At 36.3% G+C, this 20,172-nt stretch overlaps 1 protein-coding gene across 1 annotated transcript in view; it reads left to right on the top strand.

The window, feature by feature from the left end:
- Positions 1 to 19,515, top strand: part of LOC128553991 (uncharacterized) — a 53,233-nt gene extending 33,718 nt beyond the window's left edge. The window contains exon 3 of the mRNA XM_053535191.1: positions 17,333 to 19,515. Coding sequence (XP_053391166.1) covers positions 17,333 to 18,063 — 731 coding nt within the window. The 3' untranslated portion in view covers positions 18,064 to 19,515. The remainder of the gene's footprint in view (positions 1 to 17,332) is intronic.
- Positions 19,516 to 20,172: the final 657 nt, after the last annotated feature.

Raw genomic sequence — 20,172 nt, 5'->3', positions numbered from 1 at the left:
GGTTTGAATACAGGTCATCTTGGGTCAAAAGCTAGGTCACCTGGTCAAAACAAAGAAAAAACTTGCATATGCAATAGAGGCTGCATTTTACACTGGCTATTCATAAAATTTGAATAGACTGCTTGCCTTGAGGAACTGTAGGTCAGGTTTGAATATTGTTCATCTGGGGTCAAAATCTAGGTCACCCACTCAAATCATAGATAACCTTGTGTATGCAATAGGGTCTTCCTTTTACAGTGCACATTTATGAAATTTGATCGGACTGTTTGTCTTAATGAAATCTATGCCAGGATCGAATATGGGTCATCTGGGTCAAAAACTAGCTGTCCCTATCAAATCAAAGAAAAACTTTGTGTATGTAATAAAGGGTGCATTTTACAATGGATATTCATGAAATTTAATCAGAATGTTTGTCTTGACAAAGTCTAGGCCAAGTATGAATATGGGTCTAAAACTAGGCCACCTGGTTAAAATCAAAGAAACCTTGTATATGAAATAAAGGCTGCATTTCCTCTACCCTATCACTTCTACTCGAAGGTCAGTTTTAGCCGTAAACAGCCAATTTCTGCACCAATATTAGATAACACAGCTGCAGCAGTAAAGAGCAGATAAAAAACCGCGGAGGGCCAATTTATGAATCTTCAACATCAGTCAATTCAGCCGCTTAGGCGGCCCATAAACATATTTCACTAGTCTTAGTGTTGATGTGCATGCACAACGGGATTAAAAAATCCTTTACATTTTAAAATGAAACACACCAAAACTACATTACAGGCCTATAGCATTTCCATTCCTACAGGGAATTACATTACCAGATTTTTAGCTGATCTGAGCACAAAGTGCTCAGGGTGAGCTTTTGTGATCGCCCTGTGTCCAATTTTTTCGTCCCTCATCGTTCGTCATCAGCAATTTGACTGTTAACACTCTAGAGGTCACACTTTTGGCTCAATCTTAATGAAATTTGGTCAGAATGCTACCCTCAATACAATGTTGGACGAGTTCGATATTGGGTCCTCTGGTGTCAAAAACTAGGTCACCAGATCAAATCAGAGGAAAAGCTTGTTAACACTTTAGAGGTCACAATCTTGGTCCAATCTTAATTAAACTTAATCAGAATGTTACTCTCAATAACATTTTGGACAAGTTCGATATTGGGTCATCTGGGATCAAGAATTAGGTCATCAGGTCAAGCCTAAGGAAAAGCGTGTTAACACTCTAGAAGCCTCATTTATGACTGTATCTTCATGAAACTTTGCCAGAATGTTGATCTTGATGATCTTTAGGTCAAGTTCGAATCTAGATCATGTGGGGTCAAAAACTAGATCACCAGGTCAAATCAAAGGAAAACTTTGTTAACACTATAGAGGCCATATTTATGACTGTATCTTCATGATAACTTAGAATGTTAATGTTGAGGTCATGTTCCAACCTGAGTCAGGAGGGCTCAAAAACTAGGTCCTCAGGTCAAATCACAGGAAAAGCTTGTTAACACGCTAGAGGCCACATTTATGACCATATCTTAATGAAACTTGGTCAGAATGTTTATAATTATGCCCCCAGATTTTAACTTAGAAATTTTGTTAAATTTTTTGATAAAGTCAAATATCTCTGTTACTATTAAAGCTTTTGACTTGAAACTCAAAATAGTTATTTACTTTCAAAATCTACACCAGGAGACACAATTCCTATAACCCTGGTTTGAATTTTGACAGAATTATGCCCCTTTTTAACTTAGAATTTTTAAAGTTTTTGATAAAGTCAAATATCTCTGTTACTATCAACGCTATTGACTTGAAACTTAAAATACTTATTTACTATCAAAGTCTACACCAGGAGAAACAATCCCCATAACACTGAATTGAATTTTGACAGAATTATGCCCCTTTTTAACTTAGAAATTTTGTTAAATTTTTTGATAAAGTCAAATATCTCTGTTACTATTAAAGCTTTTGACTTGAAACTCAAAATAGTTATTTACTATCAAAATCTACACCAGGAGACACAATTCCTATAACTCTGGTTTGAATTTTGACAGAATTATGCCCCTTTTTATCTTAGAATTTTTAGTTAAAGTTTTTGATAAAGTCAAATATCTCTGTTTAACTATCAAAGCTTTTGACTTGAAACTTAAAATATCAAAGTATACACCAAGAGAAACAATCCCCATAACACTAATTTGAATTTTGACAGAATTATGCCCCTTTTAACTTAGATTTTTGTTGTTGAAATATTTGATGAAGTCAAATATCTCTGTTACTATTAAAGCTTTTGACTTGAAACTCAAAATAGTTATTTACTATCAAAGTCTACACCAGGAGACACAATTCTCATAACTATAATTTGAATTTTAACAGAGTTATGCCCCTTTTAAACTTTGATTTTTTTTTTTTACTGGCAAAGCTCAAATTCAGAGTCAAACACTGAGAAAGTCAAGCACCCTGTCTTACGGACGGCTCTTGTTAGTCTTGCTGGTATATAGGGTCCTAGAAGCTTGGCCTGGAATTATATTTCAAATATAACGGAATGTAGCACTATATTTTTTTAGATTTTAGCTGCTCAAGTGAAAAACTAGGTCACCCTGTCAAATTTAAGAAAATCTTTTGTGTATGCAATAGGGGTTTCATTTTATAATGGATACTCTTGAAATGTGTTCAGAATGTTTGCCTTGACAAAATCTAGGTAAGGTTTGAATACAGGTCATCTTGGGTCAAAAGCTAGGTCACCTGGTCAAAACAAAGAAAAAACTTGCATATGCAATAGAGGCTGCATTTTACACTGGCTATTCATAAATTTGAATAGACTGCTTGCCTTGAGGAACTCTAGGTCACGTTTGAATATTGTTCATCTGGGGTCAAAATCTAGGTCACCCACTCAAATCATAGATAACCTTGTGTATGCAATAGGGTCTTCCTTTTACAGTGCACATTTATGAAATTTGATCGGACTGTTTGTCTTAATGAAATCTATGCCAGGATCGAATATGGGTCATCTGGGTCAAAAACTAGCTGTCCCTATCAAATCAAAGAAAAACTTTGTGTATGTAATAAAGGGTGCATTTTACAATGGATATTCATGAAATTTAATCAGAATGTTTGTCTTGACAAATCTAGGCCAAGTATGAATATGGGTCTAAAACTAGGCCACCTGGTTAAAATCAAAGAAACCTTGTATATGAAATAAAGGCTGCATTTCCTCTACTCTATCACTTCTACTCGAAGGTCAGTTTAAGCCGTAAACAGCCAATTTCTGCACCAATATCAGATAACACAGCTGCAGCAGTAAAGAGCAGATAAAAAAACCGCGGAGGCCAATTTATGAATCTTCAACATCAGTCAATTCAGCCGCTTAGGCGGCCCATAAACATATTTCACTAGTCTTAGTGTTGATGTGCATGCACAACGGGATTAAAAAATCCTTTACATTTTAAAATGAAACACACCAAAACTACATTACAGGCCTATAGCATTTCCATTCCTACAGGGAATTACATTACCAGATTTTTAGCTGATCTGAGCACAAAGTGCTCAGGGTGAGCTTTTGTGATCGCCCTGTGTCCAATTTTTTCGTCCCTCATCGTTCGTCATCAGCAGTTTGACTGTTAACACTCTAGAGGTCACACTTTTGGCTCAATCTTAATGAAATTTGGTCAGAATGCTACCCTCAATACAGTGTTGGACGAGTTCGATATTGGGTCCTCTGGTGTCAAAAACTAGGTCACCAGATCAAATCAGAGGAAAAGCTTGTTAACACTTTAGAGGTCACAATCTTGGTCCAATCTTAATTAAACTTAATCAGAATGTTACTCTCAATAACATTTTGGACAAGTTCGATATTGGGTCATCTGGGATCAAGAATTAGGTCATCAGGTCAAGCCTAAGGAAAAGCGTGTTAACACTCTAGAAGCCTCATTTATGACTGTATCTTCATGAAACTTTGCCAGAATGTTGATCTTGATGATCTTTAGGTCAAGTTCGAATCTAGATCATGTGGGGTCAAAAACTAGATCACCAGGTCAAATCAAAGGAAAACTTTGTTAACACTATAGAGGCCATATTTATGACTGTATCTTCATGATAACTTAGTCAGAATGTTAATGTTGAGGTCATGTTCCAACCTGAGTCAGGAGGGCTCAAAACTAGGTCCTCAGGTCAAATCACAGGAAAAGCTTGTTAACACGCTAGAGGCCACATTTATGACCATATCTTAATAAAAACTTGGTCAGAATGTTTATAATTATGCCCCCAGATTTTAACTTAGAAATTTTGTAAATTTTTTGATAAAGTCAAATATCTCTGTTACTATTAAAGCTTTTGACTTGAAACTCAAAATAGTTATTTACTTTAAAAATCTACACCAGGAGACACAATTCCTATAACCCTGGTTTGAATTTTGACAGAATTATGCCCCTTTTTAACTTAGAATTTTTAAAGTTTTTGATAAAGTCAAATATCTCTGTTACTATCAAAGCTTTTGACTTGAAACTTAAAATATCAAAGTATACACCAAGAGAAACAATCCCATAACTCTAATTTGAATTTTGACAGAATTATGCCCCTTTAAACTTAGATTTTTTTTGTTAAAATATTGATGAAGTCAAATATCTCTGTTACTATTAAAGCTTTTGACTTGAAACTCAAAATAGTTATTTACTATCAAAGTCTACACCAGGAGACACAATTCGCATAACTATAATTTGAATTTTAACAGAGTTATGCCCCTTTTAAACTTTGATTTTTTTTTTTTACTGGCAAAGCTCAAATTCAGAGTCAAGCACAGAGAAAGTCAAGCACGCTGTCTTACGGACAGCTCTTGTTAGTCTTGCTGGTATATAGGGTCCTAGAAGCTTGGCCTGGAATTATATTTCAAATATAACGGAATGTAGCACTATATTTTTTTAGATTTTAGCTGCTCAAGTGAAAAACTAGGTCACCCTGTCAAATTTAAGAAAATCTTTTGTGTATGCAATAGGGGTTTCATTTTATAATAGATACTCTTGAAATGTGTTCAGAATGTTTGCCTTGACAAAATCTAGGTAAGGTTTGAATACAGGTCATCTTGGGTCAAAAGCTAGGTCACCTGGTCAAAACAAAGAAAAAACTTGCATATGCAATAGAGGCTGCATTTTACACTGGCTATTCATAAAATTTGAATAGACTGCTTGCCTTGAGGAACTCTAGGTCAGGTTTGAATATTGTTCATCTGGTCAAAATCTAGGTCACCCACTCAAATCATAGATAACCTTGTGTATGCAATAGGGTCTTCCTTTTACAGTGCACATTTATGAAATTTGATCGACTGTTTGTCTTAATGAAATCTATGCCAGGATCGAATATGGGTCATCTGGGTCAAAAACTAGCTGTCCCTATCAAATCAAAGAAAAACTTTGTGTATGTAATAAAGGGTGCATTTTACAATGGATATTCATGAAATTTAATCAGAATGTTTGTCTTGACAAAGTCTAGGCCAAGTATGAATATGGGTCTAAAACTAGGCCACCTGGTTAAAATCAAAGAAACCTTGTATATGAAATAAAGGCTGCATTTCCTCTACCCTATCACTTCTACTCGAAGGTCAGTTTTAGCCGTAAACAGCCAATTCTGCACCAATATTAGATAACACAGCTGCAGCAGTAAAGAGCAGATAAAAAACCGCGGAGGGCCAATTTATGAATCTTCAACATCAGTCAATTCAGCCGCTTAGGCGGCCCATAAACATATTTCACTAGTCTTAGTGTTGATGTGCATGCACAACGGGATTAAAAAATCCTTTACATTTTAAAATGAAACACACCAAAACTACATTACAGGCCTATAGCATTTCCATTCCTACAGGGAATTACATTACCAGATTTTTAGCTGATCTGAGCACAAAGTGCTCAGGGTGAGCTTTTGTGATCGCCCTGTGTCCAATTTTTTCGTCCCTCATCGTTCGTCGTCAGCAATTTGACTGTTAACACTCTAGAGGTCACACTTTTGGCTCAATCTTAATGAAATTTGGTCAGAATGCTACCCTCAATACAATCTTGGACGAGTTCGATATTGGGTCCTCTGGTGTCAAAAACTAGGTCACCAGATCAAATCAGAGGAAAAGCTTGTTAACACTCTAGAGGTCACAATTTTGGTCCAATCTTAATTAAACTTAATCAGAATGTTACTCTTCAATAACATTTTGGACAAGTTCGATATTGGGTCATCTGGGATCAAGAATTAGGTCATCAGGTCAAGCCTAAGGAAAAGCATGTTAACACTCTAGAGGCCTCATTTATGACTGTATCTTCATGAAACTTTGCCAGAATGTTGATCTTGATGATCTTTAGGTCAAGTTCGAATCTAGATCATGTGGGGTCAAAAACTAGCTCACCAGGTCAAATCAAAGGAAAACTTTGTTAACACTATAGAGGCCATATTTATGACTGTATCTTCATGATAACTTAGTCAGAATGTTAATGTTGAGGTCATGTTCCAACCTGAGTCAGGAGGGCTCAAAAACTAGGTCCTCAGGTCAAATCGCAGGAAAAGCTTGTTAACACGCTAGAGGCCACATTTATGATCATATCTTAATGAAACTTGGTCAGAATGTTTATCTTGAGGATCTTTAGGTCAAGTTTAAATCTGGGTCAGGCGGGGTCAAAAACTAGGTCACCATGTCAAATCAAAAGAAAAGCTAGTTAACATTCTAGAGGCCACATTTATGACCATATCTTAATGAAACTTGGTCAGAATGTTAATCTTAATGATCTTTAAGTCAGTTTCAAATCTGTGTGAGGTGGGGTCAAAAATAAGTTCACCGGGTCTAATCAAAGGAAAATGTTGTTAACACTTCAGAGGCCACATTTATGACCATATCTTAATGAAACTTGATCAAGATGTTAATTTTGAAGATCTTTAGCAGTGTTCATTCCAGATTTTTTTTTAGTGGGGTCAAAGGGCCCTATGATGGCAAAAAGTTGGGGATATTTGAAAAAACAGGGGCCATGAAAGAAATATCTGCTTTACATAAAAGGAAAGGCTGTATTTTTAACACTTTTCTTACATGGAGTTCAAGGTATTACTTTCGCCGTTCGTAAAACATAATTACAAGTCATAATATTTTGATCGTTACCGAAACTAACCACGGAACGTCCGACAGCCATGAATCAGGATTTACTATGGAATGAATGTTTGTCGCCTGATTCTGACTTAGCGTTTACGCTATTGGGCGGTCTAGCGGTCTCGAACATGTCATCTTTCTTTGGAAATTTGTTCTCCGTTGTCTGCTTTTTTTCGACGTTTAGAAAAAAATGTGAAGTTGGATTTCTTTTTTCTCTGAATTGCGACTGTTCTTTTTTTGTCCGCCATTGCATAGCAACATTGAAAGCTGTATGTTGTTAGGCGACCAGAGACTGGCTACTATTTTAACATCGACCAATGAAAATGCGCGTTACGTCATCGGAAGAGTCGGATTTGATTCACAACTTCTGGAGATCTGCTCATCGTAAACGGACTGTTTTCTGAAAAAGTGCGCGCCCTATAGGCGCTATAGGGCAAACTTTTATTCGCCAATACGGTAAAATACGCGCCTATTGCCCCATGGCGCAGCCTAGAATGAACACTGTCTTTAGGTCAAGATTCAATCTGCATCAGGTGTGGTCATAAACAAGGTCACCAAGTCAAATCAAAGGTAAAGCTTGTTAACACTCTAGAGACCTAATTTTAAGTTCGAAACTCATGGGAATTGATCAGAATGTTTGTCTTGATGACCTCTATGTCAGGTTCGTATCTGGGTCATGTGGGGTCAGAAAGTAGGTCAGCAGGTCAAATCAAAGGTTAAGATTATTAACAATCTAGATGTCAAATTTATGATTGTATCTTCATAAAACTTGGTCAGAATGTAAAATTAATCTTGATGATCTTAAACAGGGATCGAATTTAATGGTCGCTAACTCGCAAAATTCGAGTAAGAATAAAAAAATGCGAGTAGAAAATCATGGCACTCGAATATTTTTGCGATCACGTTCGAAAATCGGGGAATTCGCTCAAACTGTCCTTTTCTCTTTAAAAACTCCTTTCGGGCAGTTAATTTACCGATAATCACGTGACTGCTTCTAGGCGCTTGTCGCTTTATACAAAAGTAATTATCGGATATGTAAGTAAGCGTCTAGGCAATATTTGTTTTCATTTTGGACATCTGTAATTTGCAAAATTCTGTGAAAATGGAGAGAAAATAACATGTAACATGTTTCTTGGTGCAAAAAAGCCCGCGGAGCTCGAAAATGCTAGCAACACTACCAACTGAGACCTGAGAAAAACTTAAAAGATCAACGTCAAGCCAAAAGTCCAAAGAATCATTGAGTATAGTTTGGTTTGTATCGTACTTTCAAAACCAGAAAATCCCAAGCCTGTCCGGACTGTGAACTTTTATTAATTAAGAATGTTAATGTTGAGGTCATGTTCCAACCTGAGTCAGGAGGGCTCAAAAACTAGGTCCTCAGGTCAAATCACAGGAAAAGCTTGTTAACACGCTAGAGGCCACATTTATGACCATATCTTAATGAAACTTGGTCAGAATGTTTATAATTATGCCCCCAGATTTTAACTTAGAAATTTTGTTAAATTTTTTGATAAAGTCAAATATCTCTGTTACTATTAAAGCTTTTGACTTGAAACTCAAAATAGTTATTTACTTTCAAAATCTACACCAGGAGACACAATTCCTATAACCCTGGTTTGAATTTTGACAGAATTATGCCCCTTTTTAACTTAGAATTTTTAAAGTTTTTGATAAAGTCAAATATCTCTGTTACTATCAAAGCTTTTGACTTGAAACTTAAAATATCAAAGTATACACCAAGAGAAACAATCCCCATAACTCTAATTTGAATTTTGACAGAATTATGCCCCTTTAAACTTAGATTTTTTTTGTTAAAATATTTGATGAAGTCAAATATCTCTGTTACTATTAAAGCTTTTGACTTGAAACTCAAAATAGTTATTTACTATCAAAGTCTACACCAGGAGACACAATTCGCATGACTATAATTTGAATTTTAACAGAGTTATGCCCCTTTTAAACTTTGATTTTTTTTTTTTTACTGGCAAAGCTCAAATTCAGAGTCAAGCACAGAGAAAGTCAAGCACGCTGTCTTACGGACAGCTCTTGTTAGTCTTGCTGGTATATAGGGTCCTAGAAGCTTGGCCTGGAATTATATTTCAAATATAACGGAATGTAGCACTATATTTTTTTAGATTTTAGCTGCTCAAGTGAAAAACTAGGTCACCCTGTCAAATTTAAGAAAATCTTTTGTGTATGCAATAGGGGTTTCATTTTATAATAGATACTCTTGAAATGTGTTCAGAATGTTTGCCTTGACAAAATCTAGGTAAGGTTTGAATACAGGTCATCTTGGGTCAAAAGCTAGGTCACCTGGTCAAAACAAAGAAAAAACTTGCATATGCAATAGAGGCTGCATTTTACACTGGCTATTCATAAAATTTGAATAGACTGCTTGCCTTGAGGAACTCTAGGTCACGTTTGAATATTGTTCATCTGGGGTCAAAATCTAGGTCACCCACTCAAATCATAGATAACCTTGTGTATGCAATAGGGTCTTCCTTTTACAGTGCACATTTATGAAATTTGATCGGACTGTTTGTCTTAATGAAATCTATGCCAGGATCGAATATGGGTCATCTGGGTCAAAAACTAGCTGTCCCTATCAAATCAAAGAAAAACTTTGTGTATGTAATAAAGGGTGCATTTTACAATGGATATTCATGAAATTTAATCAGAATGTTTGTCTTGACAAAGTCTAGGCCAAGTATGAATATGGGTCTAAAACTAGGCCACCTGGTTAAAATCAAAGAAACCTTGTATATGAAATAAAGGCTGCATTTCCTCTACCCTATCACTTCTACTCGAAGGTCAGTTTTAGCCGTAAACAGCCAATTTCTGCACCAATATTAGATAACACAGCTGCAGCAGTAAAGAGTGATGAAATAATGCACGGAGGGGCACCTGGGGTCTTCCTCCACCATTAAAGCTGGAAAGTCGCCATATGACCTATCAATGTCGGTGTGACGTTAAATTAAAAAAAAAAAATATCTTAATGAAACTTGGTCAGAATGTTAATCTTGCTGATCTTTAGATCAGTAGGTCAGGTGAGCGATACATGGCCATCATGGCCCTCTTGTTGAAGTAATTAGAATAATTGTTTCCTCATTTTCAAGGAAAGGTTACACTCTACCAATTCGATTCCTTCTTTATTTCATATAGGGAATTAAATTTTCAGACACCATTTTCTGTACTTTAGAGCATTTCAAAGGTATGGAAACCATATATAGCCTTTTAGTATAACATGTCTACTTACCAGAAATAAAAAAATATTGACATGTTATGTTGAATATAAGAAAAATAATTTGTTCAGAAAAACAACACCGTCTGAAAATGCTTCCATGAAAATGCTAATCGAACAAGTACGCGTAGGTAGACACTTTAATAAAAAAAATATACTAAAACATGGAAATGCACTGTGACAGTTGCTTAGATCTTTTCTCAATATAATCTGCAATCAAACTAAACCAAAAATGTAACTGTCACATCATATTTCACTTGTTTCTGTTATATTTTATCAACAGCATGGAACTATTTCTTGGACTACTTCACATGTAACACTATGTAGTCACTTCCGGTTTGGTATAATCAGTCCTTTAAGGAACTTTTTTGGTGGACAAAATTTGAAATTGATACACTGACCTTTAGGTCCACCTTTTACTACAAACATGTTAAAATTTGAAAGGAATCCATGCATGCATTCTCTCAAAATATGCATTTTTAAATGATGATATTTTTCAGGCTCGGCCAATTGCTATTTTCTGATTTTTTACAGAAATACCTCTTATAGGAAAATGTATATATTTTTTGTATTTCTTAAAACTGAAGACTCTAACTGCAATTGGCTATTACTGGGATGACATTTGAATAATAAAAAGTAAAAAATTTCACATATGATCATATTTCCTACTTTTAATATGGCTTGAAACATACTTTTTTATAAAAAAATGCACCATATTTTCCAAATTTTGCAATTAAGATGGTATACAAATGACTTTCTATAACCAAAGAACATGTTAAATTTGGTTATTTGATAAAAAGCAAAGTGTCATTTAGTGATTACAATAATTTAAAGACAAGATAATCCATGCTAGAGGCTTTATTAAGGTATATTGCCATGTCTGTGCATCTGGCTGGGAAGGTGTGAAATTCCTCAGGTGTTCCACAGGGTTCTACACTATCTCCTGTTTTGTTCATAGTCACTTAACCTGTTGTTTTGTATAGATTAAGATGTTAAAATTTAACAGTATATGCATGTGTTAGTTATTAGTTATAAAATATTATCTATTTTTTTTTTGTCACTAAATTGCATAAAATGGTTCGTTTGAAGAAACAAGTAAAACACTGCCGCAGTGTTGGGTTCAAGAAAGGTGCTCCTAGCACAACTAAAGGTATGAAACTTTGTTATAACACTGATAAGTTAGAATATAGGTATGTTAGGTTAGAAAAACAGGTTCACAATGCAACAGTTCATGAGAACTCTGAAGTACTAACCTTTAAAGATGTTGATGGCAATGCCACAATGACAAAACCACTCAGGCCAAAACCAGATAGTGTTGGGATTATCGATAAGTATGGTACTGCTCAAACTGATTCTGTTCACCCGGACTTGCGAACTAACAAACTGTATCTTCCCGTGAATGTACAGGCTATGTTCAATTCTGAAATGAGAAATCACAGGGCTGTACACAGTGAATGTGAAGGTGATCTTGTGTTTGATGGTGAGGCGTCACAAAAGTGGGGGGTAGTGTGGCGTGAAAGACTCAAATGTACAAAATGCATGTTTTTGAGTCAGTTTCACAATCTTTATGATGAGGTGGATACTGGTAAACGTGGCAGAAAGGCTGCCACAGCTAATATAGGTTTGCAATTAGGATTATACACCACCCCAATAAGTAATACTGGCGCTTGCCGGATACTAAATAACGCAAACATAATTTCACCGTGTGTAGCTTCTATGCACAAAACTGCATTAAAAGTTGGCCAGGGTTTACAGGTACTAAATGAACAAAGCATGTGTGATATTCAAACAAATCTTAAAACAGTAAATGAACAAATAGGTCAAAAAGAGCCTGATTTAGTGAATGTTGAAGGAGACTCCTGTTATAATAATCCTATATTTAACTCGGATTCAACCCCGTTTCAGGCGGGTACAATCGTTGCGACTACTTTATGCGAGAACAATACCAAATCGAAAAAAATCATAGGGGTTCATGTTGGCAGTAAACTTTGTGTAGTAGCTGCCAGACTTCGCAATAATGGTAGAAATGTTGAATGTCCAAATCATGAAGGACACTGTAGTGCTAATGTTCCTGAAACTGATTCAATTGGTGATGAGGGTAGATGGAGTCAAAAGGTAGCAAGTAAACTGTCAATGCGCATAGCTTCCTACACTGGAGATGGTGACTCAAAGAGTCATGCCGGTATTGAAAAATCTCAAAACAATAAAGTAACACACTTAAAAGATGTCAGGCATCTTAGCAATTCAATGCGGCGTGAATTGTACAAGGCCCCATTCAGTAGCTCAATGTTTAAATGCGGTAGTAAACAAAAATCAAATCTAAAAAATAGGTTTGCTATTTCTGTAAAGCTGAGATGTGTTGCTGAGCTCAGAAAAGCTCACAAAGTACATAATGGTGACATAAGTAAAATAAAAAAAAATATGCCAAAAGTAATATCTGCCATTGTTATGTGTTTTAAAGGGTACTGCGGACAAACATGTAAAAATGATAGCCTGGTTTGTTGCGGTAACTTCAAACATGCTTACAGTTATATGCCGGCAAATGTCAAGGTACGAATGACTGAATGCGATGAAAATGTTTTGCGAAAGTGCATTAATATTCTCCTTGGTCCTGACAGCATCAGTAAAACCAAACTTATGACATCAACACAAAAATGTGAAGCTGTTAATCGTTCATATCAAGCAGTCATTCCCAAACAGACAACATTTGCCCGTTCCTCGTCAGGACGCATACACGGGCAAATTACTAAGTTAAACCATGGTTATGCTGAATCTGTCTTACTAAAAACTGAGTTCTTTAAGGCTAACATTTCAAAAGGTTCAAAAGTAGTAAAACAAATTGTAAGAACTGAAAAAATCAGATGTACCCGGCTTCGGTCCGACATGAAACAGAAAGCGAAAAGAGCTCGGTATGCTGCTCGGGCTCGGCGGTACAAACTTCATGAAAAAATTCACTACTCGTCAGGCCTTACAGATCCTAAACCAAATTATAGTGCAGTGAAACACTTGCAAGACCACTGCTATGCATAATTTAGTGCCTAAAATTGCATGATTTAGTGATAAGACTGCATGATAAGTGATATAGAAGCTTAGATGTATATACAGAAAAAATGTGTGACAAATGTATATAAGAAGTTATGCTGTTGGTTCAAATAAAGTGCTTTTTCTGTATATTTTCTACATATTTCTTATGTTTTCAGTGGTCTAGCTTGTACATACTAACAAAACAAACAAGACACTGTCACAAAAATTAGATTTAAGTCACATTTTCTTTCAGGGATTTTTTCAGGCTCTAAATAATACAATTTGGGTAGCTGGTATGCCCAAGACATATGCCTCTGGCAACACAAGTCTTCCTGTCATGATTAATTTCCATGGGTTCTAGGGATAGGTGACTTGTGTTAAAACACAAAGAGTGGCCACACAGGTGTGAGAGAGGCTGGTTAGATGTCAAAATCAACTTAAAATGAAGCATATATGCCAAACGGTGAACAAAATGTACTTTAGAAGGGGCATCTTCTGGAAATTTAGCCCTAATCTTGCCATATTTAGGCCCTAAATGTCCAGAACATGCCCCTGTCCAAACAATACAGCCCTTTTCAGGTTCTAGCATGCAGTTTCTTTCCATTTTTCTTTCAATTTCTCTGTAATTTTCACCTTCCATGATTTTGTAGCAGACGATATGTTACATCCGAATACTCTTCTAGGTTACACTCTACCAATTCGATTCCTTCTTTATTTCATATAGGGAATTAAATTTTCAGACACCATTTTCTGTACTTTAGAGCATTTCAAAGGTATGGAAACCATATATAGCCTTTTAGTATAACATGTCTACTTACCAGAAATAAAAAAATATTGACATGTTATGTTGAATATAAGAAAAATAATTTGTTCAGAAAAACAACACCGTCTGAAAATGCTTCCATGAAAATGCTAATCGAACAAGTACGCGTAGGTAGACACTTTAATCAAAAAAATATACTAAAACATGGAAATGCACTGTGACAGTTGCTTAGATCTTTTCTCAATATAATCTGCAATCAAACTAAACCAAAAATGTAACTGTCACATCATATTTCACTTGTTTCTGTTATATTTTATCAACAGCATGGAACTATTTCTTGGACTACTTCACATGTAACACTATGTAGTCACTTCCGGTTTGGTATAATCAGTCCAAAAGCGGTTGATTTGCGGGCGTGGATATGCTATGTCATGCCGTGCTATGCATAATTATGTCCTCATTGAAATATAGGTTACTTTTCTGTGTCAGAGACGTGTGAGGGGTATTTTGGACTAGGTCAAAGGTCAAGCTTACAGGGACCTGAACATTGAAAACTGGACTTTGAAATCTCGAAGGTTTATTGGCCTTGATGTGTACATGAGCCCTGATCTTGAGATCACTGTGTCTATAACATTGAAAGTGGTTTCCACTCAATAACTGGAGAACCATTTTACCTAGGACCTTGAAACTACATAGGTTTATTATGTCTCACACCGCTGTTCACTGTGTGTGTGTTTCACAAATCTTGTTCCCACTCTTAAGTCGAACATTTCTCATCCGATCTTCACCAATCTTCAACAAAATGTGTTTGCCAATAAGTCCTAGCCAAATTGGCACAGGCACTTTGGAATTATGGTCCTTGAAACTTGTTTTTGATAATGAAAGCACTAAAAGTCTGATAAGGCAGTTGAAGTCTTGGTGCATGGTTGACTTATATACTACTATTTAGGCAGTTGTGGGAGACATGCTCTTTTCTCAAAAGCAACTCTAGTTGGTCTTGATCTGTTCATGACCTCATGATTCTTGGGTCATAGAGTAAGGTCTTAGGGTCCAGAACAAAACTCCTGATGAAGTGCCCAACTTACACCTGTATTCACGTAAGTTATTCAGTGGTGGATGCCAAGATCTCTTCGTGTTCTCTTGTTCTTAATCATAATGAATATAATATTATGATAATAATATTATTATTATGTTGGTATTTCTAATCTTGTGCAAAAGAAAACTAAAAAAATGAGAAACAGATGAACATTGGCACCTGCAAGGCGATGCTCTTGTGTTATTAGATGGAGTCTGAGACAGTTTGAACTGAATTAATGACAAATTATCTCTTATATTTTTTATGTCTCCCCCATATATTGTTTCTGCCTTTCGCCCTCTGTCTGTCTGTCCATCTGTCCGTCCATCCGCATGTAGCTTGTCCTGCTTTCACAGGTCAAACTGCTGGCTGGATTTCCAGGAAATTTCACAGGTGTGATCAGAACCAAGCCTAGTTGTGCATATGGCTGGCATGTTTCGCTTGCTGCACAAAATGGCCAACATGAGATAAAAACAGAAAAAATCTTGTTTGGCTTCTGCAGGTCAAACTGCAGGCCGAATTTCTAATTTATTTATTTATTATACAGTATAGGTTATATGGCGCCAAACAGGACTACAAATTTTGGTTTAACATTTCATTTACATCGAAATAAAAACATGAAGTATGGAATCAAAATTTGTATGCTTGCAAACCCAAGTGTTAAGACCCTATTAGTCGCTGAAACTTAACATGAGTGATCAGTACCAAATCTAGTTGTGCATATCACCGGCACGTTCTGCTTCATCAAATTTAATGGCCGCCACAGCTAAAATTATAGAATTCTAATCCGGGCCTCACAGGTCAAACTGTTGGCTGGATATCGAAGAGACTTCACAGGACTGGAGTGATCAGTACCAAGCCTAGTTAAATATATTGCCGGCACGTTCCGCTTCACTGCATAAAATGGCTGCTAGAGCTAAAAAACAAAAATCTTGTCCTGCTTTTACAGGTCAAACTGCTGGCTGGATTTTGACAAAACTTCACATGAGCGATAAGTGTAACCAAGCCTAGTTATGCATATCGCTGGCACGTTCCGCTTTGCTGCATAAAATAGCCCCAAGAGCTAAAACTAGAAAAATTTTGTCCTGAGCTTTCACTGGTCAAACTGCTGGCCAAATTTCTATGAAACTTCACAACTGGAGTGATCAGTACCAGTCCTAGTTATGCATATACATATATCTACTGATGCAGGAGGCATATAGTGTTTGTCCTGTCCATCCATTCGTCTATTCGTCTGAGTGTACGAGGTTAACCAAATTGGACACGTTTCATCTATCATCAATACCCCTAACTAGAATGACTTGATACTAATGCAGATGTATCCTGTGACCATTCCTCATATTCTGACATCACCTGACCTCAGTTTGACCTTGACCTTGAACTCAGGGTTTTCCCTGACGCACAAATCCTGTGTCATAGTCGCACTTTTCTGACTAATGACCCGTAAAAATAAATTCTGTGCGTCACAGTGGACGCAATTTCTTGAAAATCAAACTCGGACCAATTTTGTTTACAATGAGCGATTTTCTGGAAATGTACTTTTAGTTTCGTAATTATATGCAGACTGTGTCACCAATTTTATATATTTGTGTCAATTCACATTTCACAGATTAATACCCAGTCTGATACTTTGACTGAATAAACACTTTGTAACAGTTGTTATCGCTGCTCGCTACTACTACCAGTAGTACCAGTCTGCTGTTTACTAAAAAAAGATGGCTCAAAATCAAAGCAAGCTGACGATGTTTGTGACATCGTCGACAGCAAGTACAGTAGGACCCAGTGGTTCAGATCGCCTGTTTCTACTATACCACTGCCTGGTAAAAAGGACTAAAACCTATTTTAGCACATGTATAAATAAAAGTCAAACATCAGCTGGTTTTTTCATTTTATTCAGTGACAAATATGAGGAAAGACTTCAATCTGTTTTATTCAGAATACTAATTTTAGTATATCTGTATGACCCCTAAAATTTGAAAATGACCCCCACATGTGAAACACTGGGGGTCACAATGACCCTTATTTTCAAAAGCCAAGGGAAAACACTGGAACTTGACAAGGATGCCACCGGGGCATCAAGTGTTTATTGAACGCAGCTCCTTTTTCAGTATTATGTTAACTTGCATCATTTTGTTTTCAGGAAATTATGAAGTTTGGTATGGTCGTGCAGACATGATTCTTCAGAAAAGCGCCATTGTAGTGAATAAAGGCAGTGACACTGTATCAAAGCTTTTTTCAGGAAGAATAGCAACATGCTCATGTCAGAGTACAAGCTCACGTTCCTGTACCAGTGAATCTGATCAAGATTCTTCAAGTAGTAGTAGTGATACCTGCAATTGCTCTGAAGTAGAAATAAAGAGTAAAGGTTTCGAAGGACATGCCCAGAATCAGGCTATCGCACAGTGTATATCAAATGCTTTCTATGTCCAGGATCAAAGTCAGTTATCAGATGTTTTTATTCCATCTTTCTTAGCCAATGATAATACCATTAAAATATACATGTACTGTTGTAGCAATGACATTCTTCTTGAAAGTGAATCAATGCCAATTTTGAGAGGGGATACCATAAATGTTGCAACAGTAATTACAGTGTGGTTGGCAATTAACTTTGACTACTTTGACTTAAGAGACCTTAAAAGTAAGGAAATGGCCCAGAAACTACATCTTGCTAGCCCGAAGTCAATGTTCAAAACTTTGATAGGAGCGGAAGCGTTATACATCTATGAACATAAATTGCACAGACCTTTGGATCCAAAACAAACTGATAAAGAGGAAAAGGATGACGAGAGAATAGATGTCCATCCATTATTTCAAGAATATCTAAACACTTTTACACCATATGAAATAGCAATCTTATCAAAAAAGGAATAAAGCATTCTTTATTTATGCCCAGCTGTTCAAAGAATGTTCTCTTCAAGATGCATTGCAAATGTGGTTTCCAATCAATAACTTTAAAAAGGTACCATAGATTGTATTCATATTTTACATGTTGGTTTTTAATTTTAGATACTTGATTTACTATCTGTTAATTATTACTGGAGTGATGGCACTGTCCGGATTTTTAATTTCTGCAAAATGGTGGTTTCCCATCAATAACTATTGAAATTTGGCATGGATTGTACAGGCTGTTTCTGTGGCGTGGTTTTCATCCTCTGTTCACTGCCTACTTTTTACATTGTGTACATTTACAATACATAATAGATGCTGCAGTATTCAGTGGGTTTTTCCCTGGATGAAATCAAGGCCATCTTAGAATATTGATAATCTATGGTCCTAAGTTAGGTCACCAAGTCAAATCATAGGAAAAGCATGTGAACACAATTTAGGTTGTGCTTTGGGTCTTCTCGAAAATTGGCCTGGATGTTTGTTTTGATGAATATAGGTCAAGTTTGAATATAGGTCATGTGGGATCAAAAACTAGGTCGCCATAATTTTAAATCAGAAAAGTGTTTTATGCAGTAAAGTTTATACCGGTATTTTCCAGAGGATATTTATGAAAATGGGTCATGTTTTTTCTGGATGAAATTTAGGTTATGTTCGAATATGGGGCAACTGATATCATATCTAGTTAACAAGATTAAAGTGCGCACAGTAGAGGCTGAAAAGAATCTTACTTGGATCAAGGTACTTAGGTGAGCCATCTAGAGCTTTTGTGTCCCTCTTGTTCTAACTTCCCATCACGAGTTTGTGTGTGGCCTTACATCAACAGTTTCTCCAAACGATATCGCCTTTGAAATCACTTGGTCAGTCTTGTTTCCAGTTGCTAGCTGGTAGTTTCTTACAGAGAAAATTTGTGTCTGGTTATGGTCCTTCACAGAAACAGTTGTTCACAGGAACAGTTGTTGGGTAAACTGCCCGCTTGTTTTATGCCCATTTAATAAATCTACATTAGTCTTGCAGTTTATTGATACCCAGTGACAAATGTTTCTCAGAAACTTAGTTTCTGATAAATGGTCATCCCCTGTTCCCCTGGCTGGTCCTTGCTAAAAATGGCAGTGCAGTTTCAATTTAGGCGATTTAATTGTTGCATTAAAATCAGTTAATTATTGAGAACTTAACTTTTTTCTCCCTTTAAAATCAAATAGAACTTTTCTTTTTCTTCTGTTATGATTGTTTCATTCCTGTAATTCCTGTTTTCATCTAACTAGACTTGTTCATTATGTATTTTTTCTTTGGTTAGATCAGGTCAAAAATGTGTTTTATGTACAGATAATTTTTGTTCAAATTCCATTATGTATGTATAGTTCACTGAAATCATGTAGAAATTTGAGTGGAGTTACTTTGAAATTTCTTCTTATTGTTCAAAATATACAAAATTCAAGATCTTTTAAACAAAAATCTTCTCGTAATACCGATTCATCCAAGATGGGCAGGACTAAGGGTGGTTTGAAAGAGGAGGTATGGCACGTAGCGATTTTTGTAGAATTGCTACATTCATTTGATGAACACCATTTTTAGCTCGACTCAAGAGCTGTCCGTAAGACAGCGTGCTCGACTTTTCTCAGTGCTTGACTCTGAATTAGAGCTTTGCCAGTAAAAAAAATTCCAAGTTAAAAAGAGACATAATTCTGTCAAAATTCAAATCAGAGTTACGGGAATTGTGTCTCCTGGTGTAGGCTTTGATAGTAAATAACTATTTTGAGTTTCAAGTCAAAAGCTTTAATAGTAACAGAGATATTTGACTTTATCAAAAATTTTAAGCAACTGCGATGCCGACGCCGACACCGGTGTAACGGTCATTTTTTTCCCCAGTCAGTTTTTTCCCCGGGGAAAAAACTGACTAGTTAGTTTCTTCCCCGGGGGAAAGAATTGACTAGTCAGTTTTTTCCCCGGGGAAGAAACTGACTAGTCAGTTCTTTCCCCCCCTAGTCAATTTCACCCCCCCCCCCCCCCCCCCCAATCGCAACTGGTTACTCTTGATCATTCTTATGGGGGGAAAAAACTAACTAGTCAATTCTTTCCCCCCTCATCAATTTTCCT

The sequence above is a fragment of the Mercenaria mercenaria genome, unplaced genomic scaffold, assembly GCF_021730395.1.
Source record: "Mercenaria mercenaria strain notata unplaced genomic scaffold, MADL_Memer_1 contig_4593, whole genome shotgun sequence".
Classification (NCBI taxonomy): Eukaryota; Metazoa; Mollusca; class Bivalvia; order Venerida; family Veneridae; genus Mercenaria; species Mercenaria mercenaria.
This window is presented reverse-complemented; position numbering and strand designations above follow the sequence as displayed.